Raw genomic sequence first — 23,590 nt, 5'->3', positions numbered from 1 at the left:
TCCAGCGATACATAGCTGCATGCATGTTTCCGATTATTCTTGACTACTCCCAAATCTACCCTACAATACAATTCTATTTAGGCTGCCATTATATTACATACAAGATCCCTTTTAAAAGCTGGACAGCATCCTGATGGCCTTAGATTTGTCACCCCATGAGAAGCATTTTACCTGGAGAAAAACATAGCCAGGTAAGATTTGTTCAGTTTTATCCCAGTAGACAATCGGGAAAAATGAGGTAGAAATTAAAAATACAAGTTTGTGGTCAGGAAAAACTATTAGAAATATCCAAAAGTGGAACAGGCTGCTTAAAAAAGTGATGCAAAAACTGAGCAACCATTTTTTTTTAAATTTTCCCTAGCTGCATGTAAAATTTGTTTCTTTTTTGTTGTACATGTCTATTCATTTTTTACATAATTCATAAGGAATTATGTTGGGAGAGAAAAATCAGAACAAAAGGGATATACCATGAAGGGAAAAAACAGTGAACATTGCATGCTGATTTATATTGTCTCCATAGTTCTCTGGATGCAGAGGTGTTTTCCATCCAAAGTTTATTGGGATTTTCTTGGATCAGTGAACTGTTGAAGTAAGTTTGTCATAGTAGATCATTGCACAATCTTGCTGTTGCTGTGTACAGTGTTTTCCTGGATCCACTTGTTTCACTCAGCATCAGTTCATGTAAATCTCTGCAGGCCTTTCTAAAATTAGCCTGTTCATTTTTTATAGAACAATAATCCACTATTTCCATGTACCATAAGTTATCCAGGCATTCCCCAATTGATGGGCATCTACTCATTTTCCAATTCTTTACCTCTACAAAAAGCTGCTGCAAACATTTTTGCACATGGGGGTCCTCCCTCTTTTATGATTTCCTTGGGATACAGATCCAATAGTAGCACTACTGGATCAAAGGGTTATACACAATTTTATAGCTTTTAGGCATAGTTCCAAATTACTGAGCAATCATTTTTCAGATAGATGGCATCTGAAATTCCTTCCAACTCAGATAATCAGTAAAAATGAAATAATCCCTGGAAAATAAATCATACCCAAATCCCCCACTTAAAGTTAGCAATGAGCTAAATGCAAAAATATGATGCAGAATCATTAGATGAAATAGGAAAGGTTTCTGAACTAATAGGAAAGGCACCAAAAGCAACAATTTCATATTCCTTTTGTACAGGAGATCAATCCATTCTTTTTCTCCTATTAAACTGGTTTCTATGATTGAATCTATTAAGCATTAAATAAACAAACTTTTTAAATAAAATTAAAATTTTTAGTCAATTAAAAAAAAATCATAGTATTAACACTTTTTCCATGGTCAATACTCTACTTTCTCCTAACATACTCTGAAAGGAGTCCATGACACACAAAAAGGGCTAAGAAGCCTAAGTAAAATAGAGCACTAGGTATGGAGTCTGGACATCTTAGGTAACTAAGGCCAATCAATCTGTGTGATTTTAGACTAATCTCATAGATGCCAATTTGAGAATGAACTTTGCAGGCCTCTTTAAATTTAAGGGTGGCTCTTCTATAATTCATTCACTCAAGAACCATTTGCTAAACAATAGTATTTTTTTTTTATGACAGTGCTTTTGTACAGAGATTTATATAGATGACTATTGGCAGCCATCAATTTATAAAGTGATCCAAACTTCTTGTACCTTCCATCCCTCTCCCTACATCCCAGACCTATACCATGGCCTTTCCACGTCCAATGAAGGTGGAAGTTTTGCTTCCTGGTGTCCTTATAGGGAAGCAGTAGTGGGCCAGAATCTATTTTAAGGCAGAAGAAATGTATTACTAACCTAATTTAAAATCTGGAACACTTTTTGAGAATATGTCAGAGAAGCTGTCTTGCCAGGTTCCTGGAACAGAAGGGAATAAGCATTTAAATGGCAGCTGGGTGCTTCTGGGCCTGAAGTCAAGAAGACTTAACAAATTTTAAATCCAGCTTCAGACTTGCTAGCTTTGTGACCCTGCACAATTTTCTAACCTCACTGCCTCAGTTTCCTTATGTAAAATGAACTGGAGAAGGAAAAATAATCCAGTATCTTTGCCAAAAAACTCCAAAACACCAAAGTGAGGTCATAAAGTATGAGATACAATCAAACAACAGGTATGAACTGTGCTAAGAACTTTATAAATATTTCATTTGATTCTCACAACTTTGCAGATCATTCCCATCTTATACTTGAGGAAACTGAGCCAAACAGCTTAAGTGATTTAGAGTCACATAGCTGGTTAAGTGTTGTTGGTGTTTTTTCTCTTCTTTAAAATAATAATAGTTCTCTCTGGGAGAAAGCAGGTTTCTCGGGGAGGTTTTCTGGAGGCAGCCTTAGTTTCAGTTACAAGTAAATAATTACTCCAAAATCGCAGCCAGCTGATAAAAGTTCAGATCTTTTATTGTGTCCTGTTAGCTCAGAGGCCTATCTCTCTGCTTGGTTCTACGAGCTCTTGCAGCTTTGTCCTTTGCTCCTGCCTCTGCTTTCTTCAGCCTCCAGCCAGCACCAAAATGAAAGTTGTAATTAAATGTAATGCCTCAGACAGAGGGCTTGTGGGCTTCCTCTCAGAGTGCTCCTCTCCGACCCCTGGGAATGTTCCCAAGTAACTCTTGAGCTCTAAGAGCTCCTCCATATATATATGATCTCCCAAAGGTAAACTCCTCCTTCTAGAGAGAATGGGATTCTGGGTTATCTCCCAGAGTGCTCTCTGGCCCCAAGAACTTCAAGGGAGGTGTGAACACAAGCATTATTGTCTATCAGTTGTACTTAGTATCTTGTTTCAAGTTCTGGCCCAAAACATCTCCTTACAAGATCAAATCAATCATATTGAACCATGCCAAATTAGATAATTATTGTCTCTATCAACTCTAATGGCTTAACACTTTGTAAAGATTCCAACATCTCCCCTTTTCTTTTGATTTAGAACATAGGTCATCCTGACCTCCCTGACTTCTCAAGGAGGTGAGAACCCCAAAAAGGTGATCACGCCTTGCTCAAAAAAGGAGTGAAAACACCATAAAAAGAAGGTGGTTACGCCCTCCCTGACATCTCAGGAAGGGAGATGAAAACACCAAAGAAAAATAGAAAATCAAATCAGATTAGGGGGTTTCCAAGGGGCTCAGTTGAAACAGGTGTGAAACAAGGTGTACATAAATCCATCAATATGGGAGGCATTACACATAGTTACATAAGCACATAGCAATATAACACAGGCTAGTAGTAATGTTAACAAATAACATGAATCAACATGAAGAATTTACACATATCCATAAGTCTAGAAATAGTCCAAAAGGAACTCATTGCCCATTAATTCATATGCCGGGAATTCAATAATTCCTGTAAGTTTGAAGTAAACAATTTTTCATAACATGAATCAACATACAAAATTATACATGTCCATAAGTCCTAAAAATAATCCAAAAGGAACCCATTGTCCATTAGTTCATGTGCCAGGAATTCAATAATTCCTGTAAACTTTGAAGTAAACAATTTCTCATAACATGAATCAACTCAGAATTATACATCTCCATAAGTCCTAAAAATAGTCCCAAAGGAATCCATTGTTCATTAGTTCATGTTCCAGGAATCCAATAATTTCTGTAAGCTCTGAAGTACTGCAATAGTCTCATCAACAATTTTTCATCTCAAAGAATCCAATGATTCTTGCTAGTTTTTCAAAAACTTGAACTAGTCTCATTGTGTGTTAGGAAATCCAATGATTCCTGAAGATTTTAGAGTTAACAGTCTCATTGTCAGCCATGCTCTGTCAGATGTTTCTTAAATCTCCTTTGTTTTGAAGTTTTCCTCTTTTTCTGTTTCTTTCGATGGACAAGGCAAATATGGCTCATTGGCACCCATCTGATTCCTTCTCCTCCTGTGGAGATACAAGCAAACTCTCTCCCCCAAGCAGTTAACCTATCTGGTCCCTTCCATTCACCACTTTCTGGATCTCTCCACATCACCTGGCAATTATCTAAAGATAGTGGAGCTGCTCACACTGGACACTGCCCTTCTGGTGGGTTATAAAACCTGTCTGCCAGAGCCAGTGCATCTTTGTCAAAAATTAAAAAATTAATGGTATAGAGAACTAAATTTAGAAGTTCTCTAGGGTTACCCATGGCTCCCCCTTTCTTTTGTTTTTGGAGGAGTGTCTTAGTGTCTCTTTCTTCTTTCTACGATTGCTTGACCTTGAGGATTAAAGGGTATGCCAGTGGTTAGATTTGAATTCAGAATGTGACTCCAAGACCAGCACTCTATCCACTGTGCCACCCAGCTGTATCAATGACTTGACTGCATTTTTATAACTTAGCCTGAGAACCTAAATGATATCCAGAAAATACTGCTTCTGTGAGAAAGCATTAGCATGTTCCATGTTAAATTCACAGATAATGAATTCACAAAAATTGTTAACATGTTTATAGGCTAGAGACTCCTTTCTCAAAAGAGCATTTGATTTGGAGGGGGATGTGAGAAAACTGAGCCACTAATGGATTATTGGTGGAGTTGTGAAATGATCCAGCCATTCTGGAGAGCAGTTTTGAACTATGCCCAAAAGGCTATAAAAATGTTCGTAATCTTTGATCCAGCAGTGTTTCTACTGGGTTTGTATCCCAAGGAAATCATAAAAGGGGGGAAAGTGACCTACGTTTGCAAAAATGTAACAGCTCTTTTTGTGGTAACAAAAAAATTGGAAAATTGGTAGATACCCATCAGTTGGAGAATGGCTGAACAAGTGGTATATGAAAGTAATGGAATATTATTGTTCTATAAAAATATGATGAACAAACTAATTTTTAAAGGGCCTGGAAAGACTTACATGAACTGATACTGAGCAAAACAAGCAGAACTAGGAATCAATAATAGCAAGGATGTACGATGATCAACTAAGACTTGGTTCTTCCCAGAAGTTCAGGATCAGAAGTAATCCCAAAATCTAACTATCAAGGGAAAGTCAGGAACTATAAAGTACAAAAGTACTTTCCACACAAAGTCAGATCTAATCAATTGGAAAAATATTAAGTGCTCTTGTACAGGTCGCATGAATATAATAAAGATGATGATACTACTAAACTAATTTATTTATTTAATGCTATACCAATCAGACTCCCAAGAAACTATTTTAATGACCTAGAAAAAATAACAAAATTCATCTGGAAGAACAAAAGGTCAAGAATTTCAAGGGAACTAATGAAAAAAAAAATCAAATGAAGGTGGCCTAGCTCTACCTGATCTAAAACTATATTATAAAGCAGCGGTCACCAAAATCATTTGGTATTGGCTAAGAAATAGATTAGTTGATCAATGGGATAGATTAGATTCACAAGACAAAATAGTCAATAACTATAGCAATCTAGTGTTTGACAAATCCAAAGACCTCAGTTTTGGGGATAAGAACTCACTATTTGACAAAAACTGCTGGGAAAATTGGAAATTAGTATGGCAGAAACTAGGCATTGACCCACACTTAACACCATACACCAAGATAAGATCAAAATGGGTTCATGATCTAGGCATAAAGAATGAGATTATAAATAAATTAGAAGAACATAGGATAGTTTGTCTCTCAGACCTGTGGAGGAGGCAAGAATTTGTGACCAAAGAAGAACTAGATATTGATCATAAAATAGAAAATTTTGATTGTATCAAGTTAAAAAGCTTTTGTACAAACAAAACTAATACAGACAAGATTAGAAGAGAAGCAATAAACTGGGAAAATATTTTTCCAGATAAAGGTTCTGAAAAAGGCCTCATCTCCAAAATATATATAGAGAGAATTGACTCTATAGGAAATCAAGCTATTCTCCAGTTGGTAAGTGGTCAAAAGATATGAACAGATAATTTTCAGATGATGAAATTGGAACTATTTCTAGTCATAAAAAGGTGCTCCAAATCATTTTTGATCAGAGAAATGCCAATTAAGACAACTCTGAGATACCACTATACAACCTTGGCTAAGATAACAGGAAAAGATAATAACAAATGTTGGAAGGGATGTGGGGAAACTGGGATACTGATGCATTGTTGGTGGAGTTGTAAACAGATCTAACCATTCTGGAGAGCAATTTGGAAATATACTCAAAAAGTTGCCAAACTGTATACCCTTTGATCTATCAGTGTTACTACTGGGCTTATATTTGAAAGATATTAAAAGAGGGAAAGGGACCCACATATGCAAAAATGTTTGTGGCAGCCCTTTTTGTAGTGGCTAGAAACTGGAAATTGAATGGATGCTCATCAATTGGAGAATGGCTGAGTAAATTGTGGTATATAAATGTTATGGAATATTATTATTCTGTAAGAAATGACCAGCAGGATGAATACAGAGAGGCTTGGAGAGACTTATATGAACTAATGCTGAGTGAAATGAGTAGAACCAGGAGATCATTATACACTTCAACAACAATACTATACAAGGATCAGCTCTGATGTGTTGGAATCCTTACAAAGTGTTAAGTCATTAGAATTGATAGAGACAATAATTATTTAATTTAGCATGGTTCAGTATGATTGATCTGATCCTTCAAGGAGATGTTATGGGCCAGAACTTAAAACAAGGTACTAAGTGGAATTGAGGAGACAATGTTTAAATCTAGTTTAGAACTGATTTAATCCTACAACAAATAATGATTCCCCGGTGATATGATTGGTGTGTACTCAGTGTACAGAACATAAGCAAGAAGCTCTCAGGGCCAAAGAACACTCTGGGAGATTGAGAAGCCACGAGTCGGAGTTGAGCTAGAGGCAGAAGCTGGAAGAACTAAAAGACAAGCTGCAAGAGCTCTTGGAACCAAGGAGTGAGATAGGCCTCTAAGAAAACTAATCGGGCTATATTGAAGGAGACAATAAAAGATTTGAACTTTTAACACCTGGCTGCATTTGGGAATGAAACTAAGGCTGACTCCAGAAAACCTCCCCAAGAAACCTGCTCAGAGAGAACCATTATATGATAGAAAAAGAAGAGAACACCACACTGATGGAAATGGCTCTCTTCAACAATGAGAGGATCCAGATCAGTTCCAATTGATCAGTAATGAACAGAACCAACTACACCCAAAGAAAGAACACTGGGAAATGAATATGCACCACAACATAGCATTTACACTTTCTATTATTTTTTGCTTGAATTTTTGTTTTTCTTTCCAGGTTATTTTTACATTCTTTCTAAATCTAACTTTTCTTGTGTAGCAAGACAACTGAATAAATATGTATACATATATTGTATTTAACATATACGTTAACATATTAACATGTATGGGATTACCTGCCCTTTAGGGGAGGAGGTGGAGGAAAGGAGGGGAAAAGTTGGAACAGAAGTTTTGCAAGGGTCCATGTTGAAAAATTACCCATGCATTTGTTTTGTCAATAAAAAGCTATAATTAAAAAAAAAGTAATGCTATCTGCATGCAGAAAAAGAACTGAGACTGAATATAAACTAACAGTACTATGTTCACTTCTTTTTTCTGTTTTGTTTTTTTTTCTTTCCCATGGTTTTTCTTTTTTGCTTTGATTTTTCTCTCCCAACATGATTCATAAAGCAAATGTGCATTAAAAATAATTTTTAAAAGCATTTGAATTTTTTCAACATTTTAGCTTTCACCACTAAATTTTTATTTAAAAAGAACTCACACTTGCCAAATCCTTTTATTTAAAATAAAGTGCTTGGTAACTGTTTTCTTTCACATATTCCACGATTCTTTTTAATGTCACTATTCTTTGTTCTTTAAGTGGAATTTTTTTATTGTATTGAAAAATATATCTATGTTGAACAGAGTTTAGTAGAGTTAATAGTGAATGAGAAGCAGTGTGTAAGTATTCTTCCTCACTGAGTTGAGCTTCTTCTAGTTTTTCTGCATGAGTGAAAAGAATGGCAGTAAAATTCTTCCAGGCAGGACCAAGAAGTTCCTTCAATGAAAACCAAAAATATAATAGTTAATTTTCTCTTATTCAGTCCTCATCAAAAGAGTTTCACAGCCCTTTAAACAAGTTTAAAAAACAAACAAACAAACAAAAACAACTCAATTACTTAGAAAAGAATAACTGGCATAACTAATAGAACCATGACTTGCAAATTATTTTCTTCACATCAACCACATGAGGTTGGAGGTAGAATTCATATCCCTGTTCACAGATGGGAAAACAGGCTTGATGTTCTGCCTCATTTTAAATTTATTTAAAAAATATTTTCCCAGTTACATTTAAAACAATTTTTTTACATTTATTTCTAAAATTTGAGTTCTAGATTCTCTTTCTTATCCCCACCCCCAATCCCCTTTAATAAACCACATTTGAAGTTATTCAAAACATTGCCTCATTTTATAATGACAAGTACATGGAGCTGTCATCTGAATTCAGGTCAGCACAGGTTTCTGCAGATGCTATGGACAGGGTCCAGTCAGAAGTGAGTGTGCTGAACCTAGTGCAGATCACTAGGTCAGAAAGAGGCTCCCAATGAGAGGAAACTAGCTATGTGCTAAGTGCTTTTTAGAAATATTATCTCATTGAATCCTTACAAAAATTCTGTGAGGTAAGTGGTGGACTGATCCCCTTTTTACAGTAAAAGAAACTAAGATAAACAGGCAAACTGACTTGCTGAGGGTCATACATTTAGTTAGTATTCATGGCTGGATTTGAACTTAAATTTTCCTAGCTCAGCATTCTAGCCACTATGTCATTAGCTGCCTCAAATACAGCACACAAAGGGGTCTAAATTTTTGTGGAGGACAGGAATATATGCCAACTGGTCTCTCTTGTTCACTACTGAGTTATGGCTTCCAGATCCAGGGCAGGCTAAGGAGACCTATGTCTAGGAATGGTTGGTAAAGAAGCCAGGGGCTCTAGGTTCTATACCAATCACTGAAAGTTCAGAAGCAAGGTGTATCCATGTTATTTTGACCAATTCCAATTCCAACCCAGTTTGAAGCCTCCAGGAGAATAACCAGGACAAGTATCCCAGACCCAAGTGGAGAATGTATTTCTGTTTATTCTAATTCAGAACTTCTTAGCTGGCTGACAGTGGGTGAATCCAAAAACAATTTAGTGTTGCTCAGACTTAAACTTACATCAGAAACTTGGAGAGCTTAGATGAGGGGCCAAGTAGGATAGAGGAACAGCAATCAAATTTTGCTCCAGATTAGACCATTTTGGAAGCACTGAAAGCTAATAGGTCCCCAGCCTGTGCTTTCCTTTTCATTACCCCAAGAAAACAACTTTCTCACAGAATTATACAGATCTAGGACCTAACATAAAGTCTATCAAGTAGGCTGAAGAATGAGCAAACAAACAAAAAAAGAATCCCACCTTAAGAAACTATCATGATAACAGAGGTGCTTGACAGAAACCATAATAAAATGACTCCAAAGCATTTAGGAAGAAAGCCTCAAAGAAAAATACAGCTTGGGCACAAATTCAAATCCAAATTCCTGGAAGAGATGAATGAGAATGCTAGAAGCAAAAGCTTGAAAGGGATGAGAGCTATGGAGGAAAGAATTGAAAAGAGAAAAGGAAGGAAGGAAGATTGGAAGGGAAGAAAGGAAGGAAAAGGGTTGACTTATTAAGCAGGCTATGTGCTAAATGCTAGAAATACAGATACAAGTATAAGCAAAAAGATAGTTCCTAACCTCAAGGAACTTACTGTATTCAGGAAAGACAACAAAGCAGAGCCAGAAAAGTGGGAGGGAGCCATGGAGGTATATGGTAGTGGAGCATGATTTTGGATTCAAAAAGTCAGGAACACAGCTGGGAGATGAATGAAAACTGTTCCTTTTCCTGTCCCAAGATGAAGTGATCAATGGGAGAAAGAGGCAAGTCTTTTAAATGAATATTCCAAATTGAAAAGTCTGCAGAGAGGATTAGTTATTCAGGTGCAAGAAGGCCCCAAAGACTGAAAGAAGTTCTAGGATGAGACATCATTTTTTTGGAGTTTTTTTGTTTTTGTTTTTGTTTTTTTAGTGTTATTGTCATATAAATTGTTTTATTTATTTAGCCCTGCCTAATTTCATGGACGTCTTCCAGGTTTCATCTGAATGTGTCCATTTCATCACTTATTATGGTTTGATAATATTCTATTGCATTCACATATACCATAATTTGCATAGTTATTCCTCAACAGTTAGGCCTCTAACTGTTTCACCTCTTTAGTTTCCTTTTTTTTTTTTTTTTTTTTTTTTTTTTACTATACAAAAAAGACCTGTTATAAATATTTTTGTACATATGAGTTCTTTTCCTCTTTCTTTGCTCTCTTATACTATTGGGTAGGTCTTAGTAATATCAAAGTAGTAATAGTGGGCCAGAACATATGCATAATTTATTAATTTAGGAAACAAATCATTTTTAATGATGAGTGGACCAACTAGTAGCTTTATGAATAGAATCTTAATGTACCAGTAACCCTTCCAAATTTGTCATTTTCCTCTTTTGTCAGTTTTTTCAACTCAGTGAGTATGAAGTAGAACTCTATAAATGCTTTAATTTACATGTCTTTATTAATGATTTAGATGGTTTTCCCATATAGTTATTGATAAATTAGATTTCTTGAGCACTACTTGTTCATATCCTTTGATTTACTAGGGAACTGATCAATAATAAAAATTTGAATTTTTTATATATGTTTGATTTGAAACCTTTATCAGAGAAACTTGTTGCAAAGTTGTTTTTCCCTCAGATAACTCTTTCCCTAATAATTTTAAATACATTGGTTTTGTTTCTGCAAAACCATTTTTAATCTCATATGATGAAAATTGACCAGTTTGTTTTCTGTAATTCTCTCTAACTTTTGTTTGGATGTGAATTTTTCCCCTATCCATAGATCAGAAAGATAATTTCCTTTTTCCTCTAATTTGCTCATGATGTCATTTTTAATTTTTCTCATGTGTCCATTTGGAATTTATCATGCTCAATACTTAATTTCCATCAAACTATTTTCCAATGTTTCGTGTAACTGGGGTCATCCAGTTTATTGAATATTAAACTATTGTGTTCATTTATTTATATGTATTGCATACCTAAGCTGTCTTTTATCCTGTACCAAATAGTTTTGATGATTACTACTTTGTACTTTAATTTGATACTTCTAAGCCTGGTTCTTTTCTACTTTTTTAATTACTTCTTTTGAGATTCTTGTTTTTTTGTTCATCTATATGAATTTTAGTATTTTTTAACTCTACAAAATAGTCCATCAGTCATTTATTTGGAGTACCTCTGAACAAAAAGTAAATTTAGATAATTTTGTCATTTTTATTATATTAATTCTACTCATGAGTAATTAATATTTCTCTAGGATTAAAGTCATCATTTCACAATAACCTGAAAGACCTAGAGAACATAAGATTCTATTAAGCTTATTGTCTGTTCTATTAAAAGTTTTTCCATAACAAGATGTTTCCCATCAATGCATCAAAATTACTTTCCCTGACCCTCTGATAATCCTCATCAGAAAAGGCATAAAACGGGAGGACTTGCCAAAGTGTTAGTTCCTGTGATGAGAAGTTTCAGTGCAGAATCAAGATCAAAAACTATATGTTAAGTCATTCTTCAATTATAAATGATTGGATATAAATAGATAATTTTCAGATGATAAAATTAAAGTCATCTATAGTCATATGAAAAAATGCTCTAAATCATTATTAATTTTTTAAAATTTTATTTATAATGCAAATTAAGACAACTCTGAAGTACTATCTCATACTTCTCAGATTGGCTAAGATGACAGGAAAAGATAATGATAAATGTTGGAAGGAATGTGGGAAAACTGGGACACTAATGGTGTCCCAGCTGGTGGCATTGTGAATTGATCCAACCATTCTGAAGAACAATTTGGAACTGTGCCCAAAGGGCTATAAAACTGTACATACCCTTTGATCCAGCAGTGTTTCTACTGAGTCTATATTCAAAGAAATCATAAAAGAGGGGAAAGGATCCACATATGAAAAATTGTTTGTAGCAGCTCTTTTTGCAATGGCAAGGAACTTGAAATTGAGTTAACGCCCATCAGTTGGCTGAATAAATTAGGGTATAGCTATATCTGTATCTATAGATATAGATATAGTATATAAACTTTATGGAATATTATTGTTCTATTAGAAATGGTGAACAAACTGATTTCAGAAGAGCCTGGAAAGATTTACAAGAAATGATGCTGAACTCTTTTTGTTTCCTTCCTAAAATCATAAAAATAATTTTATTCAGGAAAAATTCATTTTCATATACAGCTTGTCTTTTGTCATATATTTCCTTGCATTTTAGTAGCATATAAAATGTGCTTAATTGCATTATTTTTACATTTTAAGAGATTCTAAGAAGGCATAGACCTAATTTGTTCAAAATGTGTTGTTCCACTTAGTAACTATTTATATTTCTAGTATTCCTATGAAGTTGTTTCACACTCTGTGACCCCATTGGGAGTTTTCTTGGAAGAGATCACTGTCTTTGTGGTTTGCTATTTCCTTCTCCACCTCATTTTATAGATAAGGAACGGAAGCAAACAGGGTAAAAAAAAAAAAAAAAAAAAAAAAAACTATCTAGGATCACACCACTAATACAATATCTGAGTTTAGATTTGAACTGACAAAGAAATTGCTCATAGTTTCACTCTGTGTGTCCATGAAACATATTAATGCTTCAAAACATAACCTCACTTAAGGAGAAATATGTTAACAGTCCCAAGTTTCACTTTCCTGATGGATTCCACCTAGAATGGTAAAGCTGGAAGGAATTTTAGAATCATTTAATGCAATCCACTCTAAGGATTGTTTAGGAAGGGGCTTGAGCCTACAGAATGGCTTGCTCAAAGTTATACTCTGGGCATAGTAGTGCTATGCATTAGAAATGAGATTTTTCTGACTCTTGTTTCAATGTCCCCCCCCCCCCCCTCCAGTACACAGTGCTGCTTATTCAACCCACAAGAAATTCTAATGTATTGATGGCTATTTCTAAAGTGATGCCCAAATCCTATAAGCAAGACAGGAAATTGACACTGCTAATAAAAGATAAGACTGTCAGTGTGATTTGTACTCTATAAACTATTGCCTGGCTTACAAAACAGAGGGATATTCTAAAGTAGTGTTACTTAGTAGTTAGTCATCATGCTGTTAGCCAAGTATATTCTCAGTGGATCTGGGGGAAAAAAAAGAAATCAACTTTGCATGAAAATCTGAGAGCAAGATAAGTAAATGTAAGTTATCTGGTGCTAACATTTTAAATGTGTTATTAAGAATTGAAGTCCTAAGCTACAGAGCATTTTTGCAATCAATCATGAATTGTTTGATAGATGAGTGCTAATAGATATAAGAAGGACTTGTCCTTTTGGGACAACTAAACTATAAAATTTGTTTTCTAGGAATCAATTAAATTTCCCCAGGCTCCACCAGCAGCTTTACCCTCATTGCATGTGGTTGATGAAATCATAGCATCTGGAGAAACTTTGAAAAACAAAAAAAGACAACAAATGATCAACCAAAAAACAATTATCAAAGAACAATTATGCCTATCCTTTATTTTCTACTTTTTCTTTCTCTCTTCCCAACTCTGAATTTCTCTCCAGGAGAGAGCCTGTTTGGAATACTGAAACCTTGTTAAGACAAAATTAACTTTATCAAGCCAATAGATTTTCTCCCAAATGCAACTTCTTGAGCCCTAAAACTTGAACATTATTAATTACGACGTAAATTTCTCCAGGAGCTTATCAAAACAAATTCTAAGTTGGCATGTATACAGATTGTATAGCTTAACTATAAGGTATATTTTAATTAATTAATTTAAATATATAATATATATAAAATATATAAGTATAAATAAAATATTTGTTATTTATACTTTATGTATGCATATAATTAACACATAGTTCCATTTAAGAGTAGAGAAGACTAGCATTCAAGTCCTGTCAAAATTAGCTTGTGTGTCTTTGAGCAAGTCACTTAACTGTTTCTGTTCTCAAGCATTTCTCAAAGATGCTGATCTGCATTAGCAGAGGGAATTTCCTAGTTCCTACCAATGAACTCACAAGTCCGATTTAAAACAAACAAGAAAATCCAAGTAATGGGAACACAAATTTGAGTCATATGCTGATTGGTCCATGTAGTTATATTTGCATATATAGTTTTGTGAAGCATGGTATCGTCTACATAATAGACGTTCAGTAAATATTTGCTGAATAATTCTACCCTTAAATGATAATTGCTATGGAAGGGTTGGGATCCACATCATAGGGCCAAGATAGTGAATTGGAATGCAGAATGGAAGCATGACAAGGACTGCCTTCAAAGTACCACATGTTTATTTCAGTATGTATTTTTAAGAATAATCTTATTTTATGAACTGTCAAAGAAACAATTATAAGTTCATGAAGTTCTAGAGCTAGAGCTAGCTAGAAGGGTCATTTTGTCCCTTGCATAGACATATAATCATGGCAGGTACATGCCAGACTGAGGGAGAAACTCAATTTGTTCTATTAAAATGTTAAAATTTTTAAATCATTTATTCCAGGTATTGTTCAACATGGCCCCAGTTTCAAAATCCTTATTGTTACCAACCCAGTGGACACTTTAACTTAAGTTGACTGGAAATTAAGTGGTTTTGACACCATCTCATTGGAACTGGTTTCAATCTAAACACTGCATGTTTCTTTTCCTAATTAAAGTGTACTAAAGTATACACTCTGAAATGTGCCTCCTACCTGCCTTCAGAGGAATCAAAGAAGTCCCATAGCTGTTTATAGCCAAAGTACATTAGTAGTTGCCTAGCTATATCTGAACAATACTCTATCCTGACAAATGTTCAGAAACTGCCTGGCTACTCAGAGTTAATAAACATATCCACATGTCAGTCAATAGTATAGGCAGCAATTTGCAGAAAAAAATGCTATAAAACTCCAACTAGGTAGAAACTTTCTGCAAAAACGTTGGCCACAATAAATCTGCTGCTGGACCTGGCTTATGCCTCTAAAGATTATCTCATAGCTAAAGCAACAATAGCATTTCCCCTGCTTCCTATCTTAGTGTGGTCTTAGACTGTATAAAATGAGGTATAATGTCCAGGATGAGGGAGGCTGTAGTCCTGCTGTTCATCTCTGGATGAATGAAAAATGGAATGAGAGATACAGGTCTATGTGCCTTGCTATTGATCCAGAGAAAGAAGACAGGGTCATTGAGAAATTGGAGACTATACCATATGACAATCAGTTGAAGATATTGGAAATGTTAAGTCTGAAGAAGAGAGCATTTGGGAGTATGGGCAGGCGATAATGCTTGTCTTCAAGTATTTGAAGGATCGTCAAATGGAAAAAGGATTAGATTTCTTATTCTTGGGATAAGTTTTTCCTGGAAGGCAAAACTAATAGTAAAGAGAAGAAATTAAGAGAGGTAGATTATAGTTTAATGTAAGGAAGCACTTCCTAACAATTAGAGTTTTTAGGGAATGGATGTATAGGCCTAGTAGTGACACAACCCAATCAAAGGGTATGTAAAATTTATCAACTGACTTTTAGAACATAGTTCTGTAAAGGAGGACTTGAAACCACCCCCATTTCACTCTGATATCCCCCAGAAAAAATACTTTCTTGATATTCAAGCCATTCTCCAATTGATAAATGTTCGATGGATATGAATAGACAATTTTCAAATGAAGAAATTGAAACCCTCTCTAGTCATATGAAAAGGCTCTCTAAATCACTATTGATCAGAGAAATGCAAATTAAGACAACTCTGAGATATCACTACACACCTCTCAGATTGACTAAAATGACAGGAAAAAATAATGACTAATGTTGGAAGGAATGTGGGAAAACTCGGACACTAATGTTTTATTATTGGTGGAATTATGAACTGATCCAATAATTCTGGAGAGAAATATGGGAACTTTGCTCAAAGGTCTATCAAAAGGTCAAAATGGATTCATGACCTTGGCATAAAGAACGAGATTATAAATAAATTGGAAGAGCATAGGATAGTTTACCTCTCAGACCTATGGAAGAGGAAGGAATTTATGACCAAAGAAGAACTAGAGATCATTATTGATCATAAAAGAAAATTTTTTGATAATATCAAATTGAAAAGGTTTTGTACAAACAAAACTAATGCAGACAAGATTAGAAGGGAAGCAATAAAGTGGGAAAACATTTTTACAGTAAAAGGTTCTGATAAAGGTCTCAGTTCCAAAATATATAGAGAATTGACTCTAATATAAGAAATCAAGCCATTCTCCAATTGATAAATGGTCAAAGGATATGAACAGACAATTCTCAGACAAAGAAATTGAAACTATTTCTATCCAGATGAAAAGATGCTCCAAGTCATTATTAATCAGAGAAATGCAAATTAAGACAACTCTAAGATACCACTATACACCTGTCAGATTGGCTAGAATGGCAGGGAAAGATAATGCGGAATGTTGGAGGGGATGTGGGAAAACAGGGACACTGATACATTGTTGATGGAGTTGTGAATGAATCCAACCATTCTGGAGAGCAATCTGGAACTATGCCCCAAAAGTTATCAAACTGTGCATACCCTTTGATCCAGCAGTGTTACTACTGGGCTTATATCCCAAAGAGATTTTAAAGAAGGGTAAAGGACCTGTATGTGCAAAAATGTTTGTGGCAGCCCTATTTGTAGGGGCTAGAAACTGGAAAATGAATGGATGTCCATCAATTGGAAAATGGTTGAGTATATTGTGGTTTATGAATGTTATGAATATTATTGTTCTGTAAGAAATGACCAGCAGGATGAATACAGAGAGGCTTGGAGAGACTTACATGAACTGATGCTAAGTGAAATGAGCAGAACCAGGAGATCATTATATACCTCAACAACGATACTGTATGAGGATGTATTCTGATGGAAGTGGATTTCTTCAACAAAGAGAAGATCTAACTCAATTTCAATTGATCAGTAATGGACAGAAGCAGCTACACCCAAATAAAGAACACTAGGAAATGAATGTAAACTGTTTGTATTTTTGTTTTTCTTCCCAGGTTATTTTTACCTTCTGAATCCAATGCTTCCTGTGCAACAAGAAAACTGTTCAGTTCTGCACACATATGTTGTATCTAGGATATATTGTGACATATTTAACATGTATAAGACTACTTGCCATCTGGGGGAGGGAATGGAGGGATGGAGGGGAAAAGTCAGAATAGAAGTGAGTGCAAGGGATAATGTAAAAAAATTACCCAGGCATGGGTTCTGTCAATAAAAAACTATAATTATTAAAAAATAAAAAAGTTAAAAAGTTAAAAAAAAAAAAAAGGTCTATCAAACTATGTATACCCTTTGTTCCAGAAGTGTTTCTACTGGGCTTATATTTCAAAGAGATCTTAAAGGAGGGAAAGTGACACACATGTGCAAAAATGTTTGTGGCAGCCCTTTTTGTGGTAGCAGCAAGAAACTGGAAACTGAGTTGGAGCCCATCAGTTGGAAAATGGCTGAATTAAGTTATGGTATATGAACGTTATGGAATATTATTGTTTTATAAGAAACGATCAACAGGATGATTTCAGAGAGGCCTGGAGAGACTTACATGAATTGATGTTAAGTGAAATGAGTAGAACCAGGAGATCATTGTACATGGCAACAGCAAGATTATATGATGATAAGTTATGATGGATATTGTAATATTCTTCTCTAAATTATAATATTCTTTGGGAGCAGATTTCTTGAAGGGCTTCTGGGAGCAGTCTTAGTTTCAGTTCAGTGTAATCACCCCAAATGCAGCTAGGGATTAAAGTCCAAATTCTTTATTGTCTCTTTCCAAGTTTTGTCTCCTTTCCTGTGGCCCAGTTAGCTTTCTGGAGGCCTATCTCTCTCTCTTTGGTTCTGAGAGGCCTGCCGATAGTCCTTTGCCAGCTTCTGCCTCTATCTCCCTCCCAATGAGCTTCTAGTGGGTTTCCCTTCTTGGCCCTGAGAGCTCCTCCTTATATATGTTCTCTTAAAGGTGTGAATCTTGTAGAATTATAGTAAGTACTAAATACATGTAAATTAGAGAATCATTACCTCATCAATTCCACAATGAGATGATCTTATGGTGAAGAGAGCCATCCACACCCAGAAAAAGGACTATGGGAACTAAGTGGGATCACAACATAACATTTTCACTTCTTAAAAAAAAAAAAAAAAAAAAAAAAAAAGAATACTTTCTGAATAAATCAAACAATCAAAACAGAGCCTTATACCTCTTCATATCAATAAAAACGATCATAGAAGAGATTTGAACATATTTTAAAGAACTTATGTAAAAGAAGAAGTTATCTCAGATTAAAGAAATCAAAGAAAAGTTGGATCAAAGAGAACAATGAGCTGTGGCAGAAAAAAGATTCTGAGAAGTCACTGTCTCCATAGGCATTTGAGGAAAAAAGACCTAAGCAAAGGGAAATCACAAGAAAAGTCATCAGTTTTCCCTCCTGATGCTTGCCTATCTAAGATAGAATATAATTTACTGTTTCATTATCCAATGTTTCCAGTAAATTGAATTTTGCCTCAACCATAAAGAGGACATATAAAATAGATATAAATAAATGATTAGGCAACTAATCAGTGTTAGGCAATTTATAATAATAGTGTTAGGGATTTTCCTAATAGGGGGCTCATGTGCTCAGATCTATTATGACTAAACTATGAACTTTTCATATAAAATAAATTCCATAAAACCAAAGAGAAAAGAACCAAGTGGACTTTAGGGCCAATGTGTTTTCCAACAAGATTAAAGAGGGCTAATTATTTTGACAGGCTTTTACAATTCCAAATTGTTTTCCATAATGGTTGTACCAATTCACTCTTCCTTCACCAATGTACCTATTTTCCTATTATGCTAGCTACTTTCTGATTGAGAAATGAATGATTCAAGATGAGAATGAGATCTACATTTCTTGGGCATGGCCAGTGTTGGAATTTATTTTGCTTAACCATGAATATTTTCTCTAAGAATTTTTGTTTTTGTTTTTTTTCTTTTCTTTTAAATTGGGACATGAGGATAGAAAATAAATGACTCTTATATCCCAATTTTTGAACTAATTCAGTTCCCTTTTTATTTAGTAGTGGGTATAATCCAACTTTTGTCTCATGAGAAAGCTTTATTCAATTGTAAAAATTGGGAGAAAATCTTATTGCATTATTTGAACTTAGCCTTGAATGGTTGGGAAACTAGACCATCTCTATTTTCTGGTCAGAGACCCTTAATTAAAAATCTAGGTTATATTGACTCAAAAACCAATTATGTCCAAAGATTGATGTATATATACTATACTATATACTATTTATCTATCTATCTATCTATATAGTATAATTTATTCAGGCATTCTCCAACTGATGAGCATCTACTTAGTTTTCTTGCAATTGGACATCTCAAGAAACCCAAACATATTTTCTGAAAGCTGTTTCCATACTGATCAACCAGTTATCATTTTCATGTTTATTTAAATTTTTTTAACAGCAACTTAGGGAAAGGGAAGTGGGACACTTCTTTCTGAATTCAGGGAATCACACCTGTTCACTCTTCCAACATGAAAAGGCTCTAATCTTTATCCAATTCAAAATCAGATTACCTAATGTTCTATTACTTCCATTTAATTAATTGGCATTATTTGACTAATTGTTTTCAATGCATAAAACTTTCTTCTACTGTACTCAAGGTCCAGGCCTAAGCTGAGGAGGTCTGATCTTTCTTTGCTAGTCAAATAATGTGTATTGCTTAATAAATTGATGCTTAGAAGACTGATAAAAAAAGAAAGAAAGAAAATAAATGACTTTGAATTGAGAAATAAAATGAAATTTAAAAACAACCTAAAGGGGACTGGGTTCTCTTAAGAGGTAGTAGGCTTTCTATTACTGGAGATTTTAAGTGGAGACCAGAAAAACATCAGGGATATTATAGAGGGATATAGTTTGGACAGCTGTCCTGAATAAGGTCCCTTCCAATTTTGAGACTGTACCTTTGTCTTTTCACAGCTGCCCTTGTCAATCATTTCAATTTGAGGTAACTAGGGACAATGCCCCTAGTTTAGCCTCTTGTAGTGTCAATTTGCTTATCTGATAATAATAGTACTTAATTGTGATGCATATCAAATGGGATAATATATTTAAAACTCTTTGAAAGCCTTAAAATGCTATTAATGCTACCTATTACTCTTATGGGAAGATAAGAGCAGAGCACATAATTTCCTTTCCCCCAGGCCTGTTCCTGTTTCTCTTCCCTGTACTTCCCTCAGAAAAGGCCTTGTTTTCATTTTTTTTGACTGTTCTTTTTCACTAAAATTTAACAATTATTTTCAAACACAAGCATTTCAATATACAAAGAAAAATAAGAGGATTATGCAAAACAAGACAAAAACCAATTGTTCTTCTGCTTCCAAAAACTGTTTACAACTCTGAGGAAATGAAATCCAAAGATATTTGATGACTTGCTTGGCATTTTTTGTAATAACAAAAAGTTTGAAACAAAATAGGTAATCAATGATTGGGGGCATATCTAAACAAATTATCATACACACATGTATTTGAATATTACTGAGTCACAAGATACAATGAATATGAAGAATTTGGAGAAACGTGAGAAGACATATATGAATTGATGCAGAAGAGAGCCAGGAAAACAATATACCCCAGCAAAACAATATAAATAGAACAATAAAGGAAACCTAAACACTGTAATTTTAATGACCAAGCTTGACTTGGAGGAGTTGATCAAGTATATCTCTTCCTTTCTTTAGAGAGGCCTGAGGAATATTGTATGCAGTTGGGGATGATATGTTGGTTTTATCAAAAAACCTGGATTCATATCTCACTGGAAAAAAATTAAGGCCTTCTGTTGTGATCTACCCTCTCTTCCCCCAAGTCTATACTTCAAATTACTTGTTTTCACTTCAGGAGTGATTAAAAACCACTTCTTTTCCTGATTCCTTGGGATGTTTATCTTTCTTGCTCCCATCTCAGTATTAATTATGTATATATACTATATTTATATATCAGTGAGTATATATCCCCTAGATAGAATATAAACTACCAGAAACAGTGAGGTAGTACGCAGTAAATAGAGCCCTGAGTCTGAGGTCAAAAAGACTAATTCAGGCTCTGGGTACTTACTAACTGTATGACCCTATTCCTCTGAAGGTGTAACACGGGAATAACTCCCAGGATTGTTGTGAGAATCAAATTAGACAATATTTACTAAGTGTTTAGTACAGTGTCTGGTACAGAGTAGGAACTTAATAAAATGTGTTTTCTCTTTCCCTGAGGGCAAAAACTTTCTCATTTTTACATTTACATCCCCAGCACCTACAACCCAAGGCTTTTGGTTTCTAATGCAGTGTTCTGGTGACTACATGGTACCTCCCTTAATGACACCATAGCTTTCTGCCAGCTAATAAAAGAAGAGATGAGAATAATGGATAGTATTAGTGTTGCCTTTTAAAATCTACCTGTGAAATCGGGGTAGCATTGTGACCATCCCCAAGGAGACTACAAGTAGTAAACAAAAGTTAAATAGATAGCAAATGTATACAGTATAGCAATTGAATAATTAAGCACTTTGTGGAGCAAAAATAAATCCATATCATAATAAAGTTATATTAGCTGTGTTCTAATTCTACCTCAGATATTTATTTAGTTGTGCAACTGTGTTCAAGTCAACTAACTTCTGTCAGCCTCAGTTTTCTTATTTGTAAAATGGGAATATTAATGGTACCTACTTCATAGAGTTGTTGTGAGGACCAAATGAGATAATACATGTCTATTATTAAAAAATAATTATTATTTCCCTCCTTCTAAGGTTGTTCTAAAAGCTAAAATATTGATATGTATGCATTTGTCTTTTTAATTTTACCTGCATCAGCTGGATGGAAGAACATTCTCCCGCTTCACAGAGAGGCACATCGGCTCTCAGGACCAGTAGTGCAAGGTGGAGACCATCTTGTCCAAAATGCCTGGCTAGGGCCTGCTTCACTTCCTGTTTCACCAGTTCCTGGCTCAGGCTGCTGTGGGGATAGCCTGGTGTGTCTAATACTTGGATCTTCAGAGTCATTTCTTTTCCACCGCGCCTCATGAAGTGGGGGATTTGGCAGCTTCTGCCCAGGCTACAATCCTTGGTCACAGAATATGGAGCCAAACAGCTGGGGAAGTCCATGCTCCCCAACAAGCTGTTGCCAGCAGAGCTCTTCCCACTTTGTGTCCCACCAAAGAGGGCCAGGTTGATGATCATCTCAGCACTGCCTGACATGATAAGCTCTTATCCAACACCCTAGAAAACAGAGGCAGAGCACCATGTGATGTGCGACCAGTATAAGTAGGCCATGTCCAGTTAAAGGTATTGGATTAAATAAGGCTTCCTAACCAAAGAATTCCAAGTAGACTAGGCTACTCCCACCATTGACTAAATTGATGCACAGAGAAATTAAAAATGAGAGGGCTGAGGAGAAAACATGATTCTGTATTTCACCTTCTACTTACCTCAACCACATTACCTCAAAAGAAATAAAGAGAAAAATAAGCTATGGATCAGGTAAGAGAGAAAAATGCAGGATACATATAGAAAACAATACATTTTTCTTTGGGAAGGACACCCAAAGTAATTGTAGGGGGAAAATGTAACTCTTGTGCAGAAAAAGGTTAATTTATCTAATTAGAGAATGAGTTTTTCCTAGGAAAGCCTGGTAAGGTTCCAGAAGTAACAAGAAACACAGTGAACAAGAAAATTAAAAAATCTTCATTTCTGAAGATCTTTTGAGATAGCATAGTAAGAAAGACATCCATGTATTATTCCTTTCTGTTGTTCCTCAACATCTTCCCCCTACCCCGATAACCAAGGAAGAGAGAGGAGAGTGGAAAACATAGAGGAGGGAAGGGAAAATGAAGTGGGGGGATTAGAAGAGAGGCAGGGATAGAGAGAGACAAAGACAAGGGAGGAAGGTGGAGGAGAAAAGGAGGGAGAGAAAGAGAGAAAGAAGGAGAAGGAGGTAGGAAGGGAGAGAGGGAGGAAGGAGAAGGAGAGAAGGGAAAAGGGAAGGCTTAGGAAAAGGGAGAAGAGGTGCTGGAGAGGTGAGGAAAGGGAGAGACTGATACAGAGACAACAATAGAAACAAGACAAAAAGAGGAGAAGGGGAAGTGGAGAAATAGGAGGAAGAAGCTCAAAACTCCAGTGGCATCTGCAAAAAATTATTCTTTAAACTTCCTGAATTTTTGCTTCTAAGAAACATGAATGTTTTGAAAGCTGCTTTTGTTTCTGTTTACCAGAGAACTTTCTAGCAGAGAGCATTCTAATGGAAATATCCCAAACCATTCTTATTTTCTATTTCTATTCAGAAATACATTTAATAAAATATGAAATATGTGAATATTCCAGGGTTACAAAATGTAAATAAATAAATGAATAAAATAAAAAATGTAAAAAAAAGAAATCTCATTATATTTGATAGTTTTCAGCTAAACTGGCATGAAGGTTTTAATTATTTTGTTTTAAAGTAGTAACTAGATTTTATCCCTCACAATACTATATAAAAAAAGTTCTATTAGAATGTATCTATTGCTAACCAAAATTTAGGATGATACTATTTGACATACACTGTGAGTGAACTGTAATGAAAATTTCATACCAGACATGGA

General features: G+C 35.0%; 1 protein-coding gene across 1 annotated transcript; it reads right to left on the bottom strand.

Annotated features, from left to right (window-relative positions):
- Positions 1 to 7,652: 7,652 nt before the first annotated feature.
- GIMD1 (GIMAP family P-loop NTPase domain containing 1) lies at positions 7,653 to 22,285 on the bottom strand. The gene is made up of 2 exons (XM_031943136.1): positions 21,816 to 22,285; positions 7,653 to 7,913 (listed from the first exon to the last, which is right to left on the bottom strand). Exons 1-2 carry the CDS (start codon positions 22,206 to 22,208, stop codon positions 7,653 to 7,655), a joined length of 654 nt encoding a protein of 217 aa, XP_031798996.1. The 5' UTR covers positions 22,209 to 22,285.
- Between the last annotated feature and the right edge of the window lie 1,305 nt (positions 22,286 to 23,590).

Source organism: Sarcophilus harrisii, chromosome 6, assembly GCF_902635505.1.
Source record: "Sarcophilus harrisii chromosome 6, mSarHar1.11, whole genome shotgun sequence".
Lineage (NCBI taxonomy): Eukaryota > Metazoa > Chordata > Mammalia > Dasyuromorphia > Dasyuridae > Sarcophilus > Sarcophilus harrisii.
Note: the sequence above shows the minus strand (reverse complement) of the source record. Positions and strands in the feature narration are given on the sequence as shown.